The sequence below is a fragment of the Coenobita brevimanus genome, chromosome 75, assembly GCF_032717465.1.
Source record: "Coenobita brevimanus isolate Jiangsu-jjx chromosome 75, ASM3271746v2, whole genome shotgun sequence".
In the NCBI taxonomy this organism is placed as follows: domain Eukaryota; kingdom Metazoa; phylum Arthropoda; class Malacostraca; order Decapoda; family Coenobitidae; genus Coenobita; species Coenobita brevimanus.
In genome coordinates, this window is record NC_137028.1 from 22,371,949 (window position 1) to 22,390,814 (window position 18,866).

The 18,866-nt window shown below is 43.9% G+C and overlaps 1 protein-coding gene across 1 annotated transcript in view; it reads right to left on the bottom strand.

Annotated features, from left to right (window-relative positions):
- LOC145408089 (putative neural-cadherin 2) overlaps positions 1-18,866 on the bottom strand; it is a 171,596-nt gene that overhangs the window by 32,692 nt on the left and 120,038 nt on the right. The window contains exons 16-20 of the mRNA XM_080278896.1: positions 18,360-18,528; positions 12,876-13,127; positions 10,851-10,973; positions 7,867-8,042; positions 4,819-5,158 (exon numbers count right to left, since the gene is read on the bottom strand). Of these exons, the coding sequence (XP_080135022.1) occupies positions 4,819-5,158; positions 7,867-8,042; positions 10,851-10,973; positions 12,876-13,127; positions 18,360-18,528 (1,060 nt within the window). The remainder of the gene's footprint in view (positions 1-4,818; positions 5,159-7,866; positions 8,043-10,850; positions 10,974-12,875; positions 13,128-18,359; positions 18,529-18,866) is intronic.

Consider the following 18,866-nt stretch of genomic DNA (forward strand, 5'->3'; position numbering starts at 1 on the left):
ACTCCCAGGTTCGGGCCCCTCTCTATTGGGCGGCAGCGGCAGCCTGGGAACCGCAATACCCTGTACCCTCTAGTACAGGCCCGAGCCCCATCTCGCCCTGGACCCACGATCTATGCTGGCGGAACCCCCGTCACGCCTCCCCCCAGAAGTCCGCCACTAGGTAGCGGGGGCAAAGTTTTCTGGCCGCATGCCCTTGCTGGCGCCAACCCCTGTAACGTAGTGGGATACGTTGTGTGAAATGTAAAGTGCATGTGGTGTAGTGCATAGACAGTCAGAGGAAATGTCTGGGAGAGTATGCTGGTCTACTCTCCATGTTACTGTCACACTGAAAAGGTCAGCAAAGGGGGATGGTTAGATAGCTAGTGAAACAGGAGCTCCAGCTCTCCCTATCACCAGCATTCCCATTCCCTGTAAATAATTATTTTCTCCCCTTATGCTATTGCAGGGACCCAGGTTCATACCCCGGCTGGGACAGGGAACAGTTTGAGGATTTGAATTTCATAAAAATCAGACTTTACCGATCTACCAGAAGACCCGCCGACATGTCTTAAAAATACCCCCGCTAATGTCAGTACACCAGACCTGTATGAGACAGCCCTAGCATGTATTCAATATGGACGGTGGGTGTTAGCGCAGAAAGGGTGACATGCAGAGGTGTATGGTATGCTGGAGGACTACTGGGCCTTGACAGCAGGCTGTGATGCCTATGCCCAGAGTCGGACCAAAAAAAAAAAAAAAAAAAAAAAAATATATATATATATATATATATATATATATATATATATATATATATATGAGGTCCACTGCAGGACCGGAACTTCTCCTTGGAGAGAATGATAGGTTTAAGCTGGCTCCATGACAGCAAAGTGCGAATGGGTAAAGGGTGTCTGTAGGAAGAGTGATGGAGGTGAGAGTGCCAGTGTTGTAATGGCTATGTTTGTATGTTTCAGTTGTGTCATTGGTCGGACCGAAAGGGTGAACACATGTGCAAGCATATGGAAATATGGAAGGACATGCCACCAGTACCTGGTTTAACATTTCAGCAACGCACTGCAAAACTAGAAAGCACTCAGAGAGTGCATACCTCCGGCAATGCCATGAAAAAGGATCCGCCCTATAATATATTAAATTCTTTCTTGGTCCATGGCCCACTTTTCCACAAAATTTCATTGAAATTCATTGAGAACTTTTTGAGACATTGAGAGGGAAACTCCGGATCCGGATCTGCCCCCAAATTCAATCATTTTTTCCTTGGCCCATGGCCCACCCTTCCACAAAATTTAATCAAAATCCCGTTCATAACTTTTTGAGTTATCCTGCTAACAGACAGACAAACAAACAAACAAACGCAGGCAAAAACATAACCTCCTTGGTGTGGGTAACGAGTACGCTACCCTTGGAGCCACTGCAGTTGAGATCCCACTATCTTGCTATGCAGGGTGTATCAAATTTTCTGGCATCAAAGCACTCCTAATTTCACTGTCATTTCAATGTAGGGTACTGAATTTTGATACGCCTAATAAATATCAAGTAACTGACAAAACTCTTCATAAAAGTGTCAGCATCGCGGAGCAGCTGGCAGGAAAAAACAGATTATTAGCTGGTCTCCGGAATTAATAACGACTGTCATTTACCTGGTAAGTATAATGACATTCTTGCCGTAACCAAATGATTTTATTCAGTCTAGAAGGAGGCATCTGGTAATGCGTGGGATAATCAAAGCTCGAACCTTAAAAAATTGAAGCTATAGATTCAAAAGCATCCGAAATTAGTAAGAAAAAAGCAACAGCTAGGGCCTCTGGCTGAACGAGTAATAATACCTCGTGACCCATGATGATTCGTGCTAGACAACAGGGATTTCTGGCCAATATTTCTCTAATGTTTTTATTCCTCTGATGAGTTTAACCAGGTCAGGTAAACAGGAGTATGTAGTCTTGAATTTATGAGACGCTCATGTTGGCAGCAGGGAGCTTTAGAGTATTATGTTTCAAAGGAACGAGAACTTTATGTGCAAGAATTTTTCGTTTCTTCCAGAATTTTCTATCTATCTATCTATCTATAGCCCGACGCCCTAATCCCGCAAAGGGTGGCCGCAGACAAAACGCCTCCAAGTCACTCTGTCACCCACCATTTGACTACCCTCCCCCCAGCTCACCCCCCCCCTCCCTCATATACCTCTCAACTCCATCCTTCCACTTCATCCTCGGTCTACCCCTCCCTCTCCCTCCCTCCACCTCACCTACATACACACTCTTAGTCAGTCTTTCATTCTCCATTCTCTCCACATGTCCAAACCACCTCAGTGTATTTCTCCTAATCTTCTCAACCACATCCACATCTACCCCACAACGTTCCTTCACTTCTTCACTCGTCAACCTGTCCCTCCACGTCACTCCACATGCTCCTCTCAAGTAACTCATTTCAACTACTCTCACTCTTGACTTGTTCCCCTCTTGCAAGGTCCACGCCTCGCTTCCATACGTCAGGGTAGGGATCACAATACCATCATGCAGTCACTTCTTAACTTCCATACTCACCTCCCTATTTCTCATCACTACTTTCAGTGTACCAACAACCTTCCTTCCCTGCTGTACCCTTTCACGTACTTCATCCCCCAAAGTTCCATCCTTACTCATCACACTACCCAAGTACTTGAATGCACTCACGTTCTCCATATCCTCACCATCCAACCTCACTGCACACTCTGTGACTTCATTCCTCTCAAACACCATAACTTTACCTTTGTTTACATTAACTTTCAGCTTCCTCCTCCTACACACTGTCCCAAATTCATTCACCAAACCTTGCAACTCCCATTCATCTTCACTCAACAATACTGTATCATCAGCAAACAGCAACACAGGAAGCTTCCAAATCTCACCCTCATTCATTAGGGCCAGCCCCACATCCACTGCCCTACCTTGCACCTCCTTTACAACCCCATCCATATATATATTAAACAGCCATGGAGACATCACACACCCCTGTTTCAGTCCCACAATGAGATCAAAGAACTCACTCAGCTCACCATCCACTCGCACCGTAGCCCTAGCTCCCTCGTACATACTCTTCAAAGCACTCAACAATTTCCCCTCCACTCCATATATTCTTAATACCTTCCACATACCTTGCCTATCTATTCTGTCATAAGCTTTCTCCAAGTCCATGAAGGCAGCATACACTTTCCTTCCCTTCTCTAGATACTTCTCCACTAAACATCTTAGAACAAATATCTGATCTACACACCCTTTTCCCTTCCTAAATCCCCCTTGTTCTTCTCCAACTAGCTCCTCTGTCATATGCCTAACGCTATCAATGAGTATTCTACCATATATTTTACCAGTCACACTAAGAAGGCAAATATCCCTATGGTTACCACATACTTCTCTCTCCCCTTTTCCTTTGTACAGAGGAACAATTATACCTGATTTCCAGTCCTCTGGAACCCTTCCCTCTTCCCAAACCAATCTACACACCTTCCATATCCACTCCATAACAATCTTACCCCCATACCTAAGCATTTCACCACACACTCCATCAATTCCTGGGGCCTTTCCCAGCTTAATCTTCTTCATCGCTTCCACTACTTCCGCCCTACTGATCTCTCCCTCCCTCCTCTCATCTCTTCTTCTCCCAGCCATTCCCCAACCACTTATACTCACACTGCTCTCACTCTCTACATTCAACAAATCCTCAAAGTGCTCCTTCCATCTCCTCAATTTCTCTCTCTTCTCCACCAACAATCTATTATTCCTATCTTTCACTCCCCTATTACTTCCCCTTTCACACTGCCTTACTTTCTTTACCTCCTTCCAAAACAATTTCTTACTCTCCGTCCATTTCACACTCAGATTCCTCCCAAACTCTTCATCCACTTTCTTCTTACTCTCCTTCACCAGTCTCGTAACATCCCTTCTCCTGCTCACATATACCTCTCTTCTCTCTCTCATCTTCTCCCCTACCTCTACTCGCCAACCATTCACCATATGCCTTCTTCTTTTGTTCCACAGCTCGTTTCACCTCATCATTCCACCATGCTGTCCCTTGCACACCCTTGCATCTCCTCCTCACTCCACAAACCGCCTCACACGCTGCACCTATCTCTTCCGTGAATATCTTACATACGTCTTCCACCCCTTTCATCTGCTCTAGCTCATACCTTCCCAATCTTTCTTCCACTATGCTCTTATAGTCTGTCATTTTCTCACTATCTTGCAATTTCTCCACTCTTCTCACAGGAGCTGCTTCCTCCTGTCTTCCCCTTCGCCTCCTCAACCACTTTCTTCGCATCTTTACCTTGGCCATCACTAAGTGATGGTCCGAGACTCCATTCCCCCACCCTCTCCACACTCTTGCATCCAACACTTGTCTTCTCATTCGCTCATCCACACACACGTAGTCTATCATTGCCTTTCGTTCAACAAGTTCACCGCTGTTAATTACCATATTTTTTCTCATGGCTATTCCCGAGTCGAGAGAGGCTTGATGTACAAGTTTACTCAAAGATAATAATTCCATTTGATTTGATGAGCCAGAAAGGGTGACACATTCCCTGAGTGTGAGACAGACGCCGTGTAATAGTAGAGAAACTTTCGTCGCTAGCTGTGCAGTACACCTCAAAGAATTGTTTCCACGTTGATTGATTATATATGTCCACAATCTAATGCAGAGATCTGGCTGTGAGATAATCTTTTCTTTCCCTGGCATCCTCGATATAACTTTCATTTTTATTGACTACTCTAAGCTGTTCTCACTTTTATTTCTAACTCTAAACATCTCCACACAGCCACCATGCGTGTCTCGCTCCATAATGCTCACCTCAGCATCCAGTGTGATGTGAAGTGTGTGCCAGTGATCATCATGGAGAGTGGCGTTGACTCGCAGCTTTAGTGAACCACCTGCATTCTCCACTATCAGCTCTGGACGCCCCTCCACCAGTTGCAGGGCGACCATGGGCGTGGGTGTGGAAGGTGCGGACGTTGAGGAAAGTGGGCCAGAGTAGAGAAGAAGGGCGTGAGGATGGCTTGTAAGAACTTTGAGGGACAGGGTGGTGGGGAGGCAGGGAGGAACAGGAGACACCCACGCCCAGCCGCGCCCAGAGAATGTGCGTGACAACACTTTACACTGTGGTCCCCACGACCCACCGGGGCACACGCACCTCCTGTATGCAACAGTAAACTATTGATTTCTATACTTACCTGTAGCCATACCTATCTGTTTTTGTCTGTCTATACATTCATCCAACTGTCTAACTATATTCCCTCGAGTACTGAAGGTCGATCCTTTCCCACTGTTTAGTTGAAACCAAGGGGAACACCAGATTTCCTGGGGTGGAGTAGCCTATCTCAAAGCTCCTTATATGTTGCTTGCTACTACTGAACAAGATTTTTGCAGATTGATTCATCATTTGCATGGTCTCAAGATAAATATAAATGAGAGTATAATTACGGCTGTTGAGAGAGGAGATTCAGTGTGATGTTTGCTGAAAGAAAGGATTTTTCGTTTTACAGATGATGAACAGACAAAGGAAAAAAAAATCCATGCACTAAGTTACAAGTGTCCTGCATTCATGAAAAATCTGTTACAGTTGGGCTGGAACTGCTGTAGGTTGAAGTTTGAGGAGAACTAATCTGGTGAAGCGAGTTCCACTGAGAAACATTTCGAGGAATAAAGGAATTCTAATAGTCAGAAATTCCGCAATATGGCAAGGTGACAGTCGAGTCATCGGCGCTACCAAATGCCCGTGTAGCACGGGGGAAGGCGTGGAGAGGAGGCACAAAATAAGCAACTTGATCTGAGCACGTCATAAAAGTATCTTAAAAATAAGGCAAGGGATGCACCATTCTGTCATATTTGTAGGGGAGGTACTTCATCAGTAACTGGTGGGTAATTAGTTATTCTTATAGATTTGTTCTGAATTTGGTCAGGTTGTTTTAGTGCAACCTTTCCACATCCACTCCACAAGGGTGTGCAATATTCGAGCCGACAGCGCACATGACTTGCAAATTACAGCTAACTGCTCGTCAGTGAAGAAGTTACAGATTCTGTACAAAAATCCAAGTTTCTTTGAGGCAGGTTTATCAAGTGATGTACGTGAGGGGTCCAACTGAGGGTGTTGTTAACCGAAACAACCAGAGTTTCAATACTTTAGAGATAAGAATACAGGTTGCATTGAAGGTAATAAAGAAGTCAGGCAATATCTGGCTATTAGAAAACTGGATTTATTTGGTTTTCCTAACATGAAAAGAGACAATTAAGTTATTTTATTTCCATTCAGTGATAATAGATTAATCTTGATATATGGAGATTGCTGTGCTGAGTTGGGAGTTAGAGATATCAAAATTTGTGAATGATTGTTAAAGTGTGAAGGAACTGTGAAGCATTGAGTCATCTGCATATGACTGCATGATCTTATGGGTGACAAACATGAGATCATTAATATGATGAGGAACAGGACTGGAGTCAGGACAGATCCTTGTGGCACACCAACGTTAACTGAGTGGAAACTGGAATATACATCATCGACCTTCACTCTTATCATTGTGATGCTGAGATATGAGGAAATCATTGCGACAAAAGATGACTGAACGTGGCAAGGGGGTTTGGATGACATGGAACTATGCCACACTGTCAAAAGCTTTAGAAATATCAAGGGCTACTGCCTGGATTTCTCCATGCTGATCAAATGATTGATAAACTATGAGTAATGAGACTAAGTATATCAACAGCGGATCTTTCGTGGCGGAAACCATACTGTCTGTCACTATTAAAGATGATGGATTCAAGATGGTTAAAAATGTGCATATTGATAACAGTCTGAAATACTTTAACAAGAGAAGATGTGACAGCTATGAGTCTGTAATGGGAGGGATTAGAGGAACTTCCTTCCTTTGGAAATGGGTGGATATTGACTTCTTCTCAAGAAGTAGGGAATGAAAAAGTATGTATGCAATGTCTGATTAATTTAGCTAGAACAGAAGCAAGTTCTGGGGAACGCTTTCTCAAAACTATTAGAGAAATTTCATATGCACCTGGAGCTTTGTTGGTTCGTAAATAGTCTGGGATCGATTTTACGTATCTAGTCTGCACCTTTAGAGGAGCGATTTCGGAAGAGTCAAGTTCTAGTACAGGGACGTTCTGGCTGACTTCCTGTAAAGCAGAATTTCTAGCAAATGATATGTGAGGTTTATGAGTTAGCGCTGTTACTGAGTAATGAGAATAGAAGCTATGTGAGTCAGAAAGAGGAATGTATGGTTTCCGATTTACTTGATTAGTCTTTCTGTTACTTTGGAAGGAATGGATAAATGTCGGATTGGACCATAAGACTAGTTTTCATAGTGTTCCTTTTTGGCTTAAGTACTGCGATAACTTCACCTGTCGGAAATTTCGTTGATATTCGTTACTAATATATGCAGATAGAGTAATTTTCCGTGGACCTCGATGCTCCAAGTAAATGTGTGAAATGTCTGAACGAGATGCTTTTGAAGTATGAAGTGTAACAGGAGCTCACCTTACCATCAGTTACTTGAGTGTACTTATCTTCTTGCACATATCTAATCCAGTCTACTTTGCTCTGCTGCATTGTGTATCAGTACCTTTCTTAATTTATATATCTATATATCTATATCTGTCCATCTATCTGTCCATCTATCTATATTGGTTTTACTCATTGACACTTTGCTGCAGCATCGTCAGACCTGTATCAGTGTTTGTCTCCACCCCATGGCACAGATGACAAAGGAATAGCTACTTTAGTATAATAACCCTAATACAACTGTTTCCTCGTAGTTTGCATGCATTAAAAAATGCAGCATAAAATTAGAAACTGTCACGAGTCTAGAGTGGAGGCTGTGATAATATAAATACCTTGTCCCGTCGGAAGATCGGACACAACGACCACCATTGAGGCAAGTGTTGGTGGAGCAGGTGTCAGTGTGGCGGGCGGAGGCGGGTGCATGGGCAGGTGCAGCAGCAGCGACGTGGCAGGCGTGGGCATGGGTGAGGCGCGGGGTGACAAGGGAGGTGTAATTGGCGTCCACCACCTTACCATGGGAGGGATGTTCGTTAGTGAGCTGGAAATACTCGCATGAAAAAGCTGAGTCTCATCTCGTGTTGGGTTTTACATACATTTTAATTCAGCAAAGGCAAACTGTTATTATGGGTAAGATAAGGCTGTAGTGTCCAATGATCAGTTTGTGAATTCACGCACTCAGATTACGTGGGAAACAGTAAACAAAGTTTGAGCAATATTTTTTTATCATCAGCTTGTCAGAGGCTCCCATGACCCACTCGGGCTCCTATGACCCACTCAGGCTCCTGTGACCCACTCAGGCACCTATGACCCACTCAGGTACCTATGACCCACTCAGGCTCCTATGACCCACTCAGACTTTTACGTTGGAAAGAGTAAATTTGCGCCATAGTTTTCATTACCAGCTGGGATCAGTCTTGCGTCATGCTGAGTGCTGAGAGTGGGAGCTGTTGAGGAAAGTTTGTCACAGTGTAAATTATGATGTTCTTTTTTGTTGCCGAAGCACTCTCATGCAAGTGGTTTCCTCCTGAGTTGGCCACGGAAAATCATTTCAACCTCTCTTTCATCAAAATCTGCCCGCCTTTCAAAATGAATGGAACAGATACTTGTAGGTTTTTTTCTTTTTCTTTTTCTTTTTTACTTGATAAACATTGAAATAAATCAAAATTTTGCCTAGCGCTGCTCTAAGCGTTTTTAGATCGTTCCACTTTCTCAGCGGGCGTGCTTGCTCAGGCAGTGTACGTGTTGATGCCTTTACCTGGTTTTATTTCCCACTATAACAACTGCAGAAGGACACATCGAGAAATGAACTAGACAGAGGACAACACAAAATGCAGGGGAGACTATAATTAGTTACGTTTTATATTAATTTTGATGAGACATGCATTAAGGAAATATTAAGTACACTATTTTTCACACTGGTTTGAGGCCAATGACTTGTTGAGTGTTCTACGGAACCTTCCATCCTCTTTGGTTTGTTTACAGTTTAAACTGCAGCTGCCATTGATCATATTCGTTTTGCATTACTCTGATGATGTGAAAAAACGAAAGCTCTTGGGGAATTTAATGCTTTCATTTTCTCATTGGGTATCAGTATTTGCCGTATAAATAAATAAATAAATAAATAAATCTATCTATCTATCTATCTATCTATCTATATAAGGCAGGATGAGGAAAGATTTAGGAAGTGGAGAGATGGTATGGGACACAAGGTTTGAGAGTTAATGTAGATGAAACAAAAGTGATGATATCTAGGGCTGGTGGCGGTACTGTCAAAGCAGAGGGTGAGTGGCCATGTGCGGTTTGTCACAAGGGCGTGGGAAGCAATTCCATCTTGTTCAGTATTTGTGACAAGTGGGTGCATATGAAATGTAGTGGTACCAGAGGTAGACTGTGAGATATTGTGTGTGTGTGGTGTGTCGGGGAGAGCACGTAGGGATTGTTAGGCGAGAAAGGATTGATCTTGCTGATGAGTCTCTCGAGTGTGTGGAAGAGTTTTGTTATTTGGGAAACATGTTATGTGCTGGAGGTGGGGCTGGAGCTAGCTCTGTGGCTAGAATGAGAAGCGGTTAAGAAGCACAGGAAGATGTTGTCTCTCCTGACATTAAGAGGGCTCTTCCTCCATGCTAAGGGATCATTGTATGCGGCATGTGTTAGGAGTGTAATGCTGTATGGCAGAGAGACCTGGGCAGTAGAGGAGGAGGATATTCATAGGCTCAAACGTTCAGAAATGACAGTGAGTAGGTAGATGTGAAGTGCGTTATTGAATGCGAGGCCTGGGGGGGCTAGGGTTACGATTGAAGAGTTGAGAGGAAGGTTGGGATTGTAGTGTATTGGTGTTGTGATGAGGAGGGGTAGATTGAGATGGTTTGGCATGCGGAGAGGGTGGGGGATGACAGTTTGGTGCGGAAAATGAGAAATGAACGTTGGGGGTAGGGTTGCAAGAGACGGACCGAAAAAGACCTGGGACGAGGCCATAGGGTGTGACAACAGGAGTAAGAGACTGAACAGGGAGACTGTTTTGAAAGCAGCTACTGTATATATCACTTAAATATACAACTGTAGTTATATATGTTTATGTATATGAACGTGCGTACATACTTTTTAAAACTCAAACCTCTGGTAACCCTGGTCATAGGTGAAATCATTCAAATACCAGAGACATGGCAAGAGGATTTTCCGTAAAGTTTGGTTGTTGTTTTTTTTTCATAGGTCTTACATTCGTCTATCCATCAATCCGTTTATCTATCTGTCTACCTATAATGAAGGCGATCTGCGCTCCTTGGGAATATATGTCCAAATTTAGTTAAAGTTGTTAGGAGGCAACAGGAACAGTCGCAATGTGTCCCACATTTTGGCCAATAGCCAGGAACGATAGGCCGCCTAATACTTCAACTTTTCTTCTATATTTTTATGGTGGATGACAGTTACTCTATTTGTGCAAAGATGTTTTTCTCTGATTTTTAACAGTGACCTGGAATGTGACGGGCGTGTCTTAAATATGATGTGGATGCAGTGAATCAGTAGGCAAAGTATTGTGCCCAACTGTACTGCCTTGCAGTTTTTGGTGACTTTGGATCGTATTCTCTTCTGTAAGGAAAGTCCCTAACACTCTTCCTCAACAATTAATTTTGCATATTACACCATTGTTATTGTTTTTTTTTTTCTCTCATTATGGTCAGAGATTAGACAAATAACTATATATTAACATGCCAGACACAGAAATAACCTGGTAAGGAAGAGGTGTCAGGGAATCTCCTTAACGACGAGAATACGACACTTCAACCGTGACTATTTCTCGGGCTGTGCGTCCACCCACCTGCAGTGGGAGTGTGGTGGAGGCGAGGGAGGCGGCTGGTGAGGCTGCATGGTCTTGGTGGGTGGTGATGGAAGCGGAGGAAGGATGATCTACTCTCACTTGCAGCCCTATTGCCGCTTCCAGCTGAAAGGTGGGGAAGATGGTGGTCAAGTGGTTAGAGAATTCGTCTGGTGATTTAAAAGACGCTGGTTCGATTCCAAGTTGGTAGACTAAACATTCTGACATGTGAATTTAGTTATGTAGACTTTACTGACTATCTCTTATATCCATTGGTGTGTTATAAAAACACCCACGCTAATACAAACACAACAGTCCTGAATGAGGAAGCCCAGAATGTGTTCATTATTCATCGTGTCTTCGTAAAAGAGGGTTCTTATCTAATGCATTATCTTTTTAATTCTCCTCTGCACAACTTCAAGGAATTTATGTCCATTCGATAATAAGGACACTAAAACTGAACTGCATTATCCAAATGTGGCCTTACTAAAGGAAGATAAAGGTGTAATATAATGCTGCATGTCTTGGTACTCACTTCTAGTGATGAAGCAGTGGGGATCCACATCTGGAAGCATACAGTGTTTTCGGGCGAGTAAGTTCGTTAATATTGTTACTGCAACTAAAAGATGAATTATTGTCATCATCTTTACCTGATATGACTGTATACATTGTGACGATCCATCTGTACTGGAATGTGCAGTCTACCAGTGTAGGGGCTTTAGACTCCCTTGCGAAAGCATGGAGGGTAACACACACAACAAGATTGTTTGGTGCAGTTTGGCGCTTTTGGCTCTTTGCAACAATCTGCTAGCATATTTTGAGAAAAGGCATTCCGTAACAGCTATTACTGTTCCATAAGCTTTCCATTGATGTGCAAAGGTCCAATGTAGGTTAATAATTTTAGAAGAAAAAGTTTTTCACCACAAAAAGACGAGTAAGCACCAAATTGCGCATCAAAGCTTTTTCTTCTAAAATTATTAACCTACGTTGGACTTTTGCACATCAATGGAAAGCTTTTCACCATAAAATGGACAGTTTTTCACCATAAAAAGACGAGTAAGCACCAAATTGCACATCAAAGCTTTAAGAAAATGCCATTTAAGTTACATTCATTACTTTTCCATAGGCTTTTCAACGATGTGCTTAGGTCCAAGAGTTGCTTTAAGAGGTTTCGAAATAATCCAATTTTGGTGCTGAGCTTTGTACTTTTCATTTTTCTCTTTTAGCAATATGCTGGCGATTTTTGAGAAAAGTCACTTCAGCAGTGCCTGTTACATTCTAACAAGGGCTCCTGAGATGTGCATAGATCTGCTGTAGCTAAACAGTCCCTGAAATTACATCGTTATGATTCTCAGTTTGGCAATTTTGTGCCATTTTCAGTAATATGGTAGCAAATTTTGAGAAAGGTCACTTTAGTAACACCTATCAGTGTTCCATAAGCTTTCCTATGTAAGCAGATCTGCTGTAGCTTTAACAGTCTCTACAATAAAACAGTTTTGGTACTGTCTGGCGTCCAAACCGTACTACACATCAAAAATGTTCTTGTTCACTTCACTTTATCGAAGTTGACTTTCACAGTCAAGATTTTTGTTGAAAAAATGAAGACTCGGAATATGGAGCATTTATCCCCTTAAAGAAAAGAACTTAAGTCATAATCAAGGTATGTTAATTTCGAAATGGTTGGATAAATTACATTTATATAAGTGGATGTAGGCAGTGGGACAGGTTGAGGAAAGCAGCTTCAGAATTGGCCATTAATGTACATGGGGGTGTGAAATAGCCTATTGGTTGGCTCTTGCATTAGAGAGCTGGACATGTAAGAGTTTATAGGATGGAGGGTGCTGCGTGCTCGCTGTAATGGGGAACAGGCAGGCAGAGCTCTCAGAAGAGAAGTGATCAGCGTCTTATGGTTGTGACGCTCAGACAGGTTATACACTGCCATGGTGACGGAACAGTAGCCTAACAAGTATGCGTCTGACCCACTCGCACTACTATAATTGGTACACACAACTAACACATGTGATTCACCTGACTGGTATAAAGAGCCAGAAGACCTTGAAGTTTGACAGAGTTCATGAAATTTCCCTCCTTGTCCTTGACACTGATCCACACGCAGGCTGAGGGTGCGACGGGTATGTGGTGGTGGGGTGTTGTGCTGGTGAGGGCTTTTTGGTGCTGGTGACAAGGGCCAGACACACTGACCAGCTCCACTAAGGTGCCTGTCTCACCCACCACCTCACCTACGCTTTGCACCACCAACCCCAGGCCTCCACCCCCCGTCTGTAAAGGAGGATAAACATATTATGTTGCCATCTGCACATTATGTTCTTTGTAATACTGCCACCTGTAATTCTGTCAGAAAGAAATATACTTTGCCAGTTAATCATATCTACATACTGTAGATTGGCATGGACAAAAGACAAAGAAAATGCCAAGGAAAAAAATAGTAAGGCCAATGGAATGAGAATAGCAAGGGTCTCAATTAACTTAATGGATTTTTTTTTTTTTTTTTGGAGGGGGGTGGCTTAATGGCCATCATCCACATGGATGGGTATTAGGCCAGCCTCTTCCTGATTAATCTCGCCAGTCCACTCCCGCATCGCACAATACCGCCAATCTAGGGGACCAATCTGGCAGGGATCATATGGTAAAATGCTCGTAGAGTGGCTAGACGTACCTCCTCCCCGCTGACGATCAGCACAGATCGTATCTCCTCACCCTGGTCGGCAGCCCAGAGCAGATCATAGAGGGTGGACTAGGTTGTTGCTCCGAGCTGGTACGACCGGGTGTGGGCGCTCAGGGCCAGGAGGCAGCTATAGGAGACTGCGTCTAGCCGATCCTTGAGGTTGATGATGGGAGGGCGAGATGGGGTGCTCTCCACTGCCAGAGGAAGGGAGGACTCACTGACCTCCTCCTCGGCCGAGGAGCCGGCCGACGCATCCTCGGCCATGGAGGCAGTGTCTGAAGAGTCCTGCCTCTCTTCAGGCATCGATGGTGGATGGTGAATATCTGCCGTGGTCTGATCCATGGTCTTTTCCGGAGCCGGGTCGGTAATCGAGGTATCAGCCCTTCTGTTGAGAGGGGGCTCCAGCCTGAGCCGCTTTCTGGGTGTTGTGCGAAGGGCAGCAGGTCGTGGCTGCCCGACCCGATGCTCCTGTCGGTGAGGAACCGAGTGTACATCGCGGGCGAAGCACTCGAGAATGATAAGGCGCGGCAGCCCATTCTCCTCAAAGATTTTAGGAAGGAGAACATGCAAAGCCCCCTTATTACCCCCACAAAAAGCCTTCACCATCGCTATACACATCTCCACGACGATGTTTAGCTGTTCAGGACTCACAAGGTCCCTGGCCTGACGTCCCCGGGCCGTGAGATGTCGCCATGCATGGGCCCTGCACGGCCACACCTCCCGGCCCAGTAATATCCCGGGCCTCAGGACCCTTAAGGGTCCCAAACAGATTAAACTCCACTGGCTCTCCATCACCAAGGAAGCACTGGAGGTGCCGTGGGTTTGGCTTAACGACCTCCTGGCAGTGCACAAAAACATCAATGCCAGTATCCTGGCGTTTAATTAATCTGTACCCCGCCCTGACATTAAACCAAACCACGGTCCCCCGCATCTTCTGGGGTGCTAGAGACTGTGGTTGGCTGGTTGTCCCCCTCAACGGGTTGCAGGTAGTGGCAGCAGCATACTTGCCTACCATGGCTGTCGGTCTCTCTCTCGATCTCTCTCCTCCTTAATGGAGTAGTTGAATGTACGGTAATATAGCGTAACTGCAGACTAGTTAGTGCACTGGCAGTATGTACAGATCGAAAGGCGTTTTTAGGAGCGCTAAGACGATAATGGATCAGTTACTTCACAATGGAATTTGGCTAAATAATTTTCAGAAATAACCGTACGATTATCTGTAGCCTTTTCGGTGCAATAGATGGCATATGTTAAAGGGGATTGGCTAGATTTGTGTTCTGACAGTTATAAGTGGAAAATATACCGAAAGTGTTCTGAATAGCTTCGGTGGCAAATTTGGCCCTCATCCGTGAACAACCGTAGGAAATACATCTCCATGAGGCGCACACTTAACTCCATTACCCAGACACACCACCGTCTTTCTGACACTACACCAACCATCCCATCTACCTGCCATCCCCTCAGACATACCACATTACACCTGCCACCTATCCTCCCCATCAAACAACACTGTTCCTGTCACCTATCCCAGCTTTCCTACTCCCAGTACACTATACCACACCTGCCACCTACTCTCCTCTCTACCACCCCTGCAAACTACACTACAACTGTCATCAATCCCCCAAGCACATCGCACCATACTTGAGATCTATCCCCCAGCACAATACGAGTACACCAAACGTGCCACCTACGCCACAGTACACCACACATGCCATATGCAACTTATTTTCCCCCCACCCCCGCAGCACACTACACCATACCTCCCTGCCAAACACACACACACACACACACACACACACACACACACACACACACACACCACAGTTCCACCCACACTTGATCAACATCCACGCCCCCTTTCCTCCATCTTTCCACTGGGTTGGGTCAGGTTAGACCATGTCAGGTCAGGTCAGGCAGTAACAGTGATGGGGAAACACCTTGAATAGTGACATCATTACAGTACCCAACTTAACACTTTCCTGGGCCAGCCTTGCGTAACTTTGCTACTCCGTTCCCAGGCAAAGGATGAGTTACCAACGAAATGAAGCTGTGTTGCCTGTGTTCACCAAACTGTTGTGCCATGTATTTTGAGCCTTGAAAAATCACTCCAACAAATGACGCACCGGCGCGTCATCAGCCCGGAATTGGTTGGCCAACAAATGATGCATCGGTGTGTCATCAGCCTGGAATGGTGTTAAAAGCAGCTTTTACTATAGGAAAATAATAATAAAATAATAAAACAGAATTTCTTTATATGCAGGCTGATTCTTAGTAGATTGGAAAAATAAAGAAAGCTTAGGTACGGTACTTATAAGTGGATGATGATGATATGGGAGACATTAATATTATTTCCTGGTAAATTCCAGCAAGCCCCTTGAACACGAACCACAAAAGTCGATGTTACATACAGGTTCCTCGTATTGCTGGCTGTAGCCTATAAGGAAAAAGTGGAGACGAACTGTGCCTAACTGCCTGACCAGGCCAACAATCGAACTTAGATTCTTCTAACTGCATGTCGGATGTGGTAACCAATCCACTGCCCGCTTCTAAGTTTACCTTTTAAGTTGATTTACGTCTATCGACTCGACAAGGTTCAGTAAGGCAGATAAGCATTATGGACTGAAGATGTGAGCAGAGGAGACTCTACGACCTTCATCTTCCTTCCGGTTATGAAACTCACAATTGGTTAAAGTGAATTCATGCTTATCTACTACACAATGGTGTTTTATGGCAGATAACCATAAGGGGTTTAAGATTTGAGAAAGGAAGGTTCTGTGAGTCACATCTCCTTTCGTTTGAGGTTATTGTTTAACGACAAAGAAAGCATTCTTGTCAGGTAAATATCTCACAGAAGAAAAGAGGTACAACTGTGGACAGCTGAAGTTTCTACACTCTCATTGTTTGGTTGCCAGCGTTTGGTTATCCTAACAGTAAAATGATGTATTTATAATTAAATTTCTTGTGAATTGATGCTTCTGAATGGTTGATATATACACATGCTTGCACTTATTCCCAGAAATGGAGTGCAAGACAAAAGTAGGACCAGCCTCACAATGGGAAGTTGTATGTTTATTTGTCCACAGTTGTACTGTTGGCTCCACTTCCAGGTACTGCAGTGGGTAGTATGTTAGAGATCAATTTGACACCAGTATCATACATCGCACGTTTGAGTTGGAACAGCATCATTACAGTCGTCATAATACCACAACTCCGATATCTTTCCCTTAATGGTGCTAGAATCTGTTGACTTGGAAGCAAAATAAATCATAGACAATAGTGCATCAAATCACTGCATTGTATAACAGCTTTTTGGAAGATGTGGGTGTAAAGTGACAGGGACATGGATACTAAACTCTGTTTCGTTTACTACTCCAGGTCCAAATCGAACCTTAGTTTATAAGCTCCAACAACAGGACGATCTAGTCAGACCGTGGGTAAGATTTCATAATCTGACATCCAAATGATCAAATTCCCTACGCAGGATGTAAGCACAAACACTACTTAATGCCACACACGCCGACTCAGACGTGTGCACGCAGGGACACGGGCTATCATTTGGTCTTACGTGTCTTACGTTCAACCGCGCCAACCCCGCACATGTCTGGGACCTTATCTCCGTCAAGTCTGACTCTTGTAAGGTGGGAAAAATAACTGGAGAGAATAAAAATGGACTGGTGGATTTCCTTTAGTCTCTCTCTCTCTCTCTCTCTCTCTCGCTCTCTCTCTCTCTGTCTGGCTCGCTCACACACACACACACACACACACACACACACACACACACACACACACACACACACACACACACAGTTTCTATATGGATATGAAGTAGTAAACCAAACTCAGTCGCGAACGCCCATTTCCTTGTCATTCTACAGCCTCATCCGCCCCAAAGTCGTGATACTAAACGAACATTACACGTCCTGACGCTGACTGTGATGTATTTAGCCTCCGAGTATACAGTACCATATCGAACTCCAACACACTGTCCGCTGTGGTGCCTGAACGTGGAATCAGCTACACATTAGATGTCTGTTAACCTGATAAAAAGTACTGAACACATGAAAGTGTTATTAACGATACTATTTCTTGCATCTTGAAGGGGAAATAATACAGACGGCCTGAAAAAAAAAAATCGCTGTATTAAGAGATATCTAGTAATTGCAGGTCACTGAGTAAACGGCAAATAATCTAGCTTTTGCTCGAGTTTCTAGTCATGTCAGTTTATTCTTGTTTACTTACCATATATTATTCATGGGGATATGTTTTCGTACATACAATGAGACTGTGTCCGTCTTTACAAGAATTAACACATGACAGCCAATTCTTCTCTAATGTTTTGGCACATCATTACCGGCATAGCAGTGTAGGAATAAGGCTAGTATGCTTACGTAGTTAACTTGCAAAGGGGAAGGCCACACATAATTGTTTACGATAATTTCTGAAGCTTGTGATGAAAAAAGAATGAACCTGTTCTCCTTTAGCCACTGTTAACTACATTTGTAATGTGAAATGCTGAATAATCAATTCTAGCAACCACTGACAGTTCATAACTGTTTGAAAAATTAGGGTCTTTCCTTGCCCTGTGCAGCTTAGGATATAAAACCATCAATCCGATTACGCATTTTATATTTTGAATAATTTAAAGATGGCATTTAGCTATGAAGAAGTAAGAGTAGGCTATATCAAGCTCTTCATTGTGAAGACTCAGTCCAAGAGCTGAATAAAAGCAACTGGAGATAAGAATATTGCATAAAATATGTAGTCGGGTTGAGGGGTTTAAGTCTATGACCTCATGAATCTTCCGCATAAATTCTACGATGCCTCACAGTTGGCGTCCATCCTCTGGTGAGGCGCGCCGGTGTGGTGGGCGTGAGGGCGAGGGCGGCAGAGTGGGCAAGGGCGTCGGGCGGCAGAAGGTTCACCACCACCGTCACGTTGGCCGACACGTCACGCTGGCCCCACACCCCGTCACTGACCAGGAACTGCAGGTCGTATCTGTGGCACCCGGACACATTGATCAACCTCCAGCGTACGTTGTAGACACGTATAACATTCCCTTTTTGGTAACTTTATATCAACTCATTAGGCCTACCAAACTCTTCAAAAACAAACTAAAGTAAATGATAATGATAAAAAAGACATAAAAGCTTCTATTTGTTTATCGTACGTTTTGGTCAAGATCTTTAAGAATACTTTTTCAGTGCTCACACATCCATTGTGCACTGGCATAGTCAATAAAATGTGACTCTTTCACTACCGCAATAACCACCACCCAGACGCCATCACCACCATAAACACCCAGATATCACCACCACCAGGACACCACCACTTCC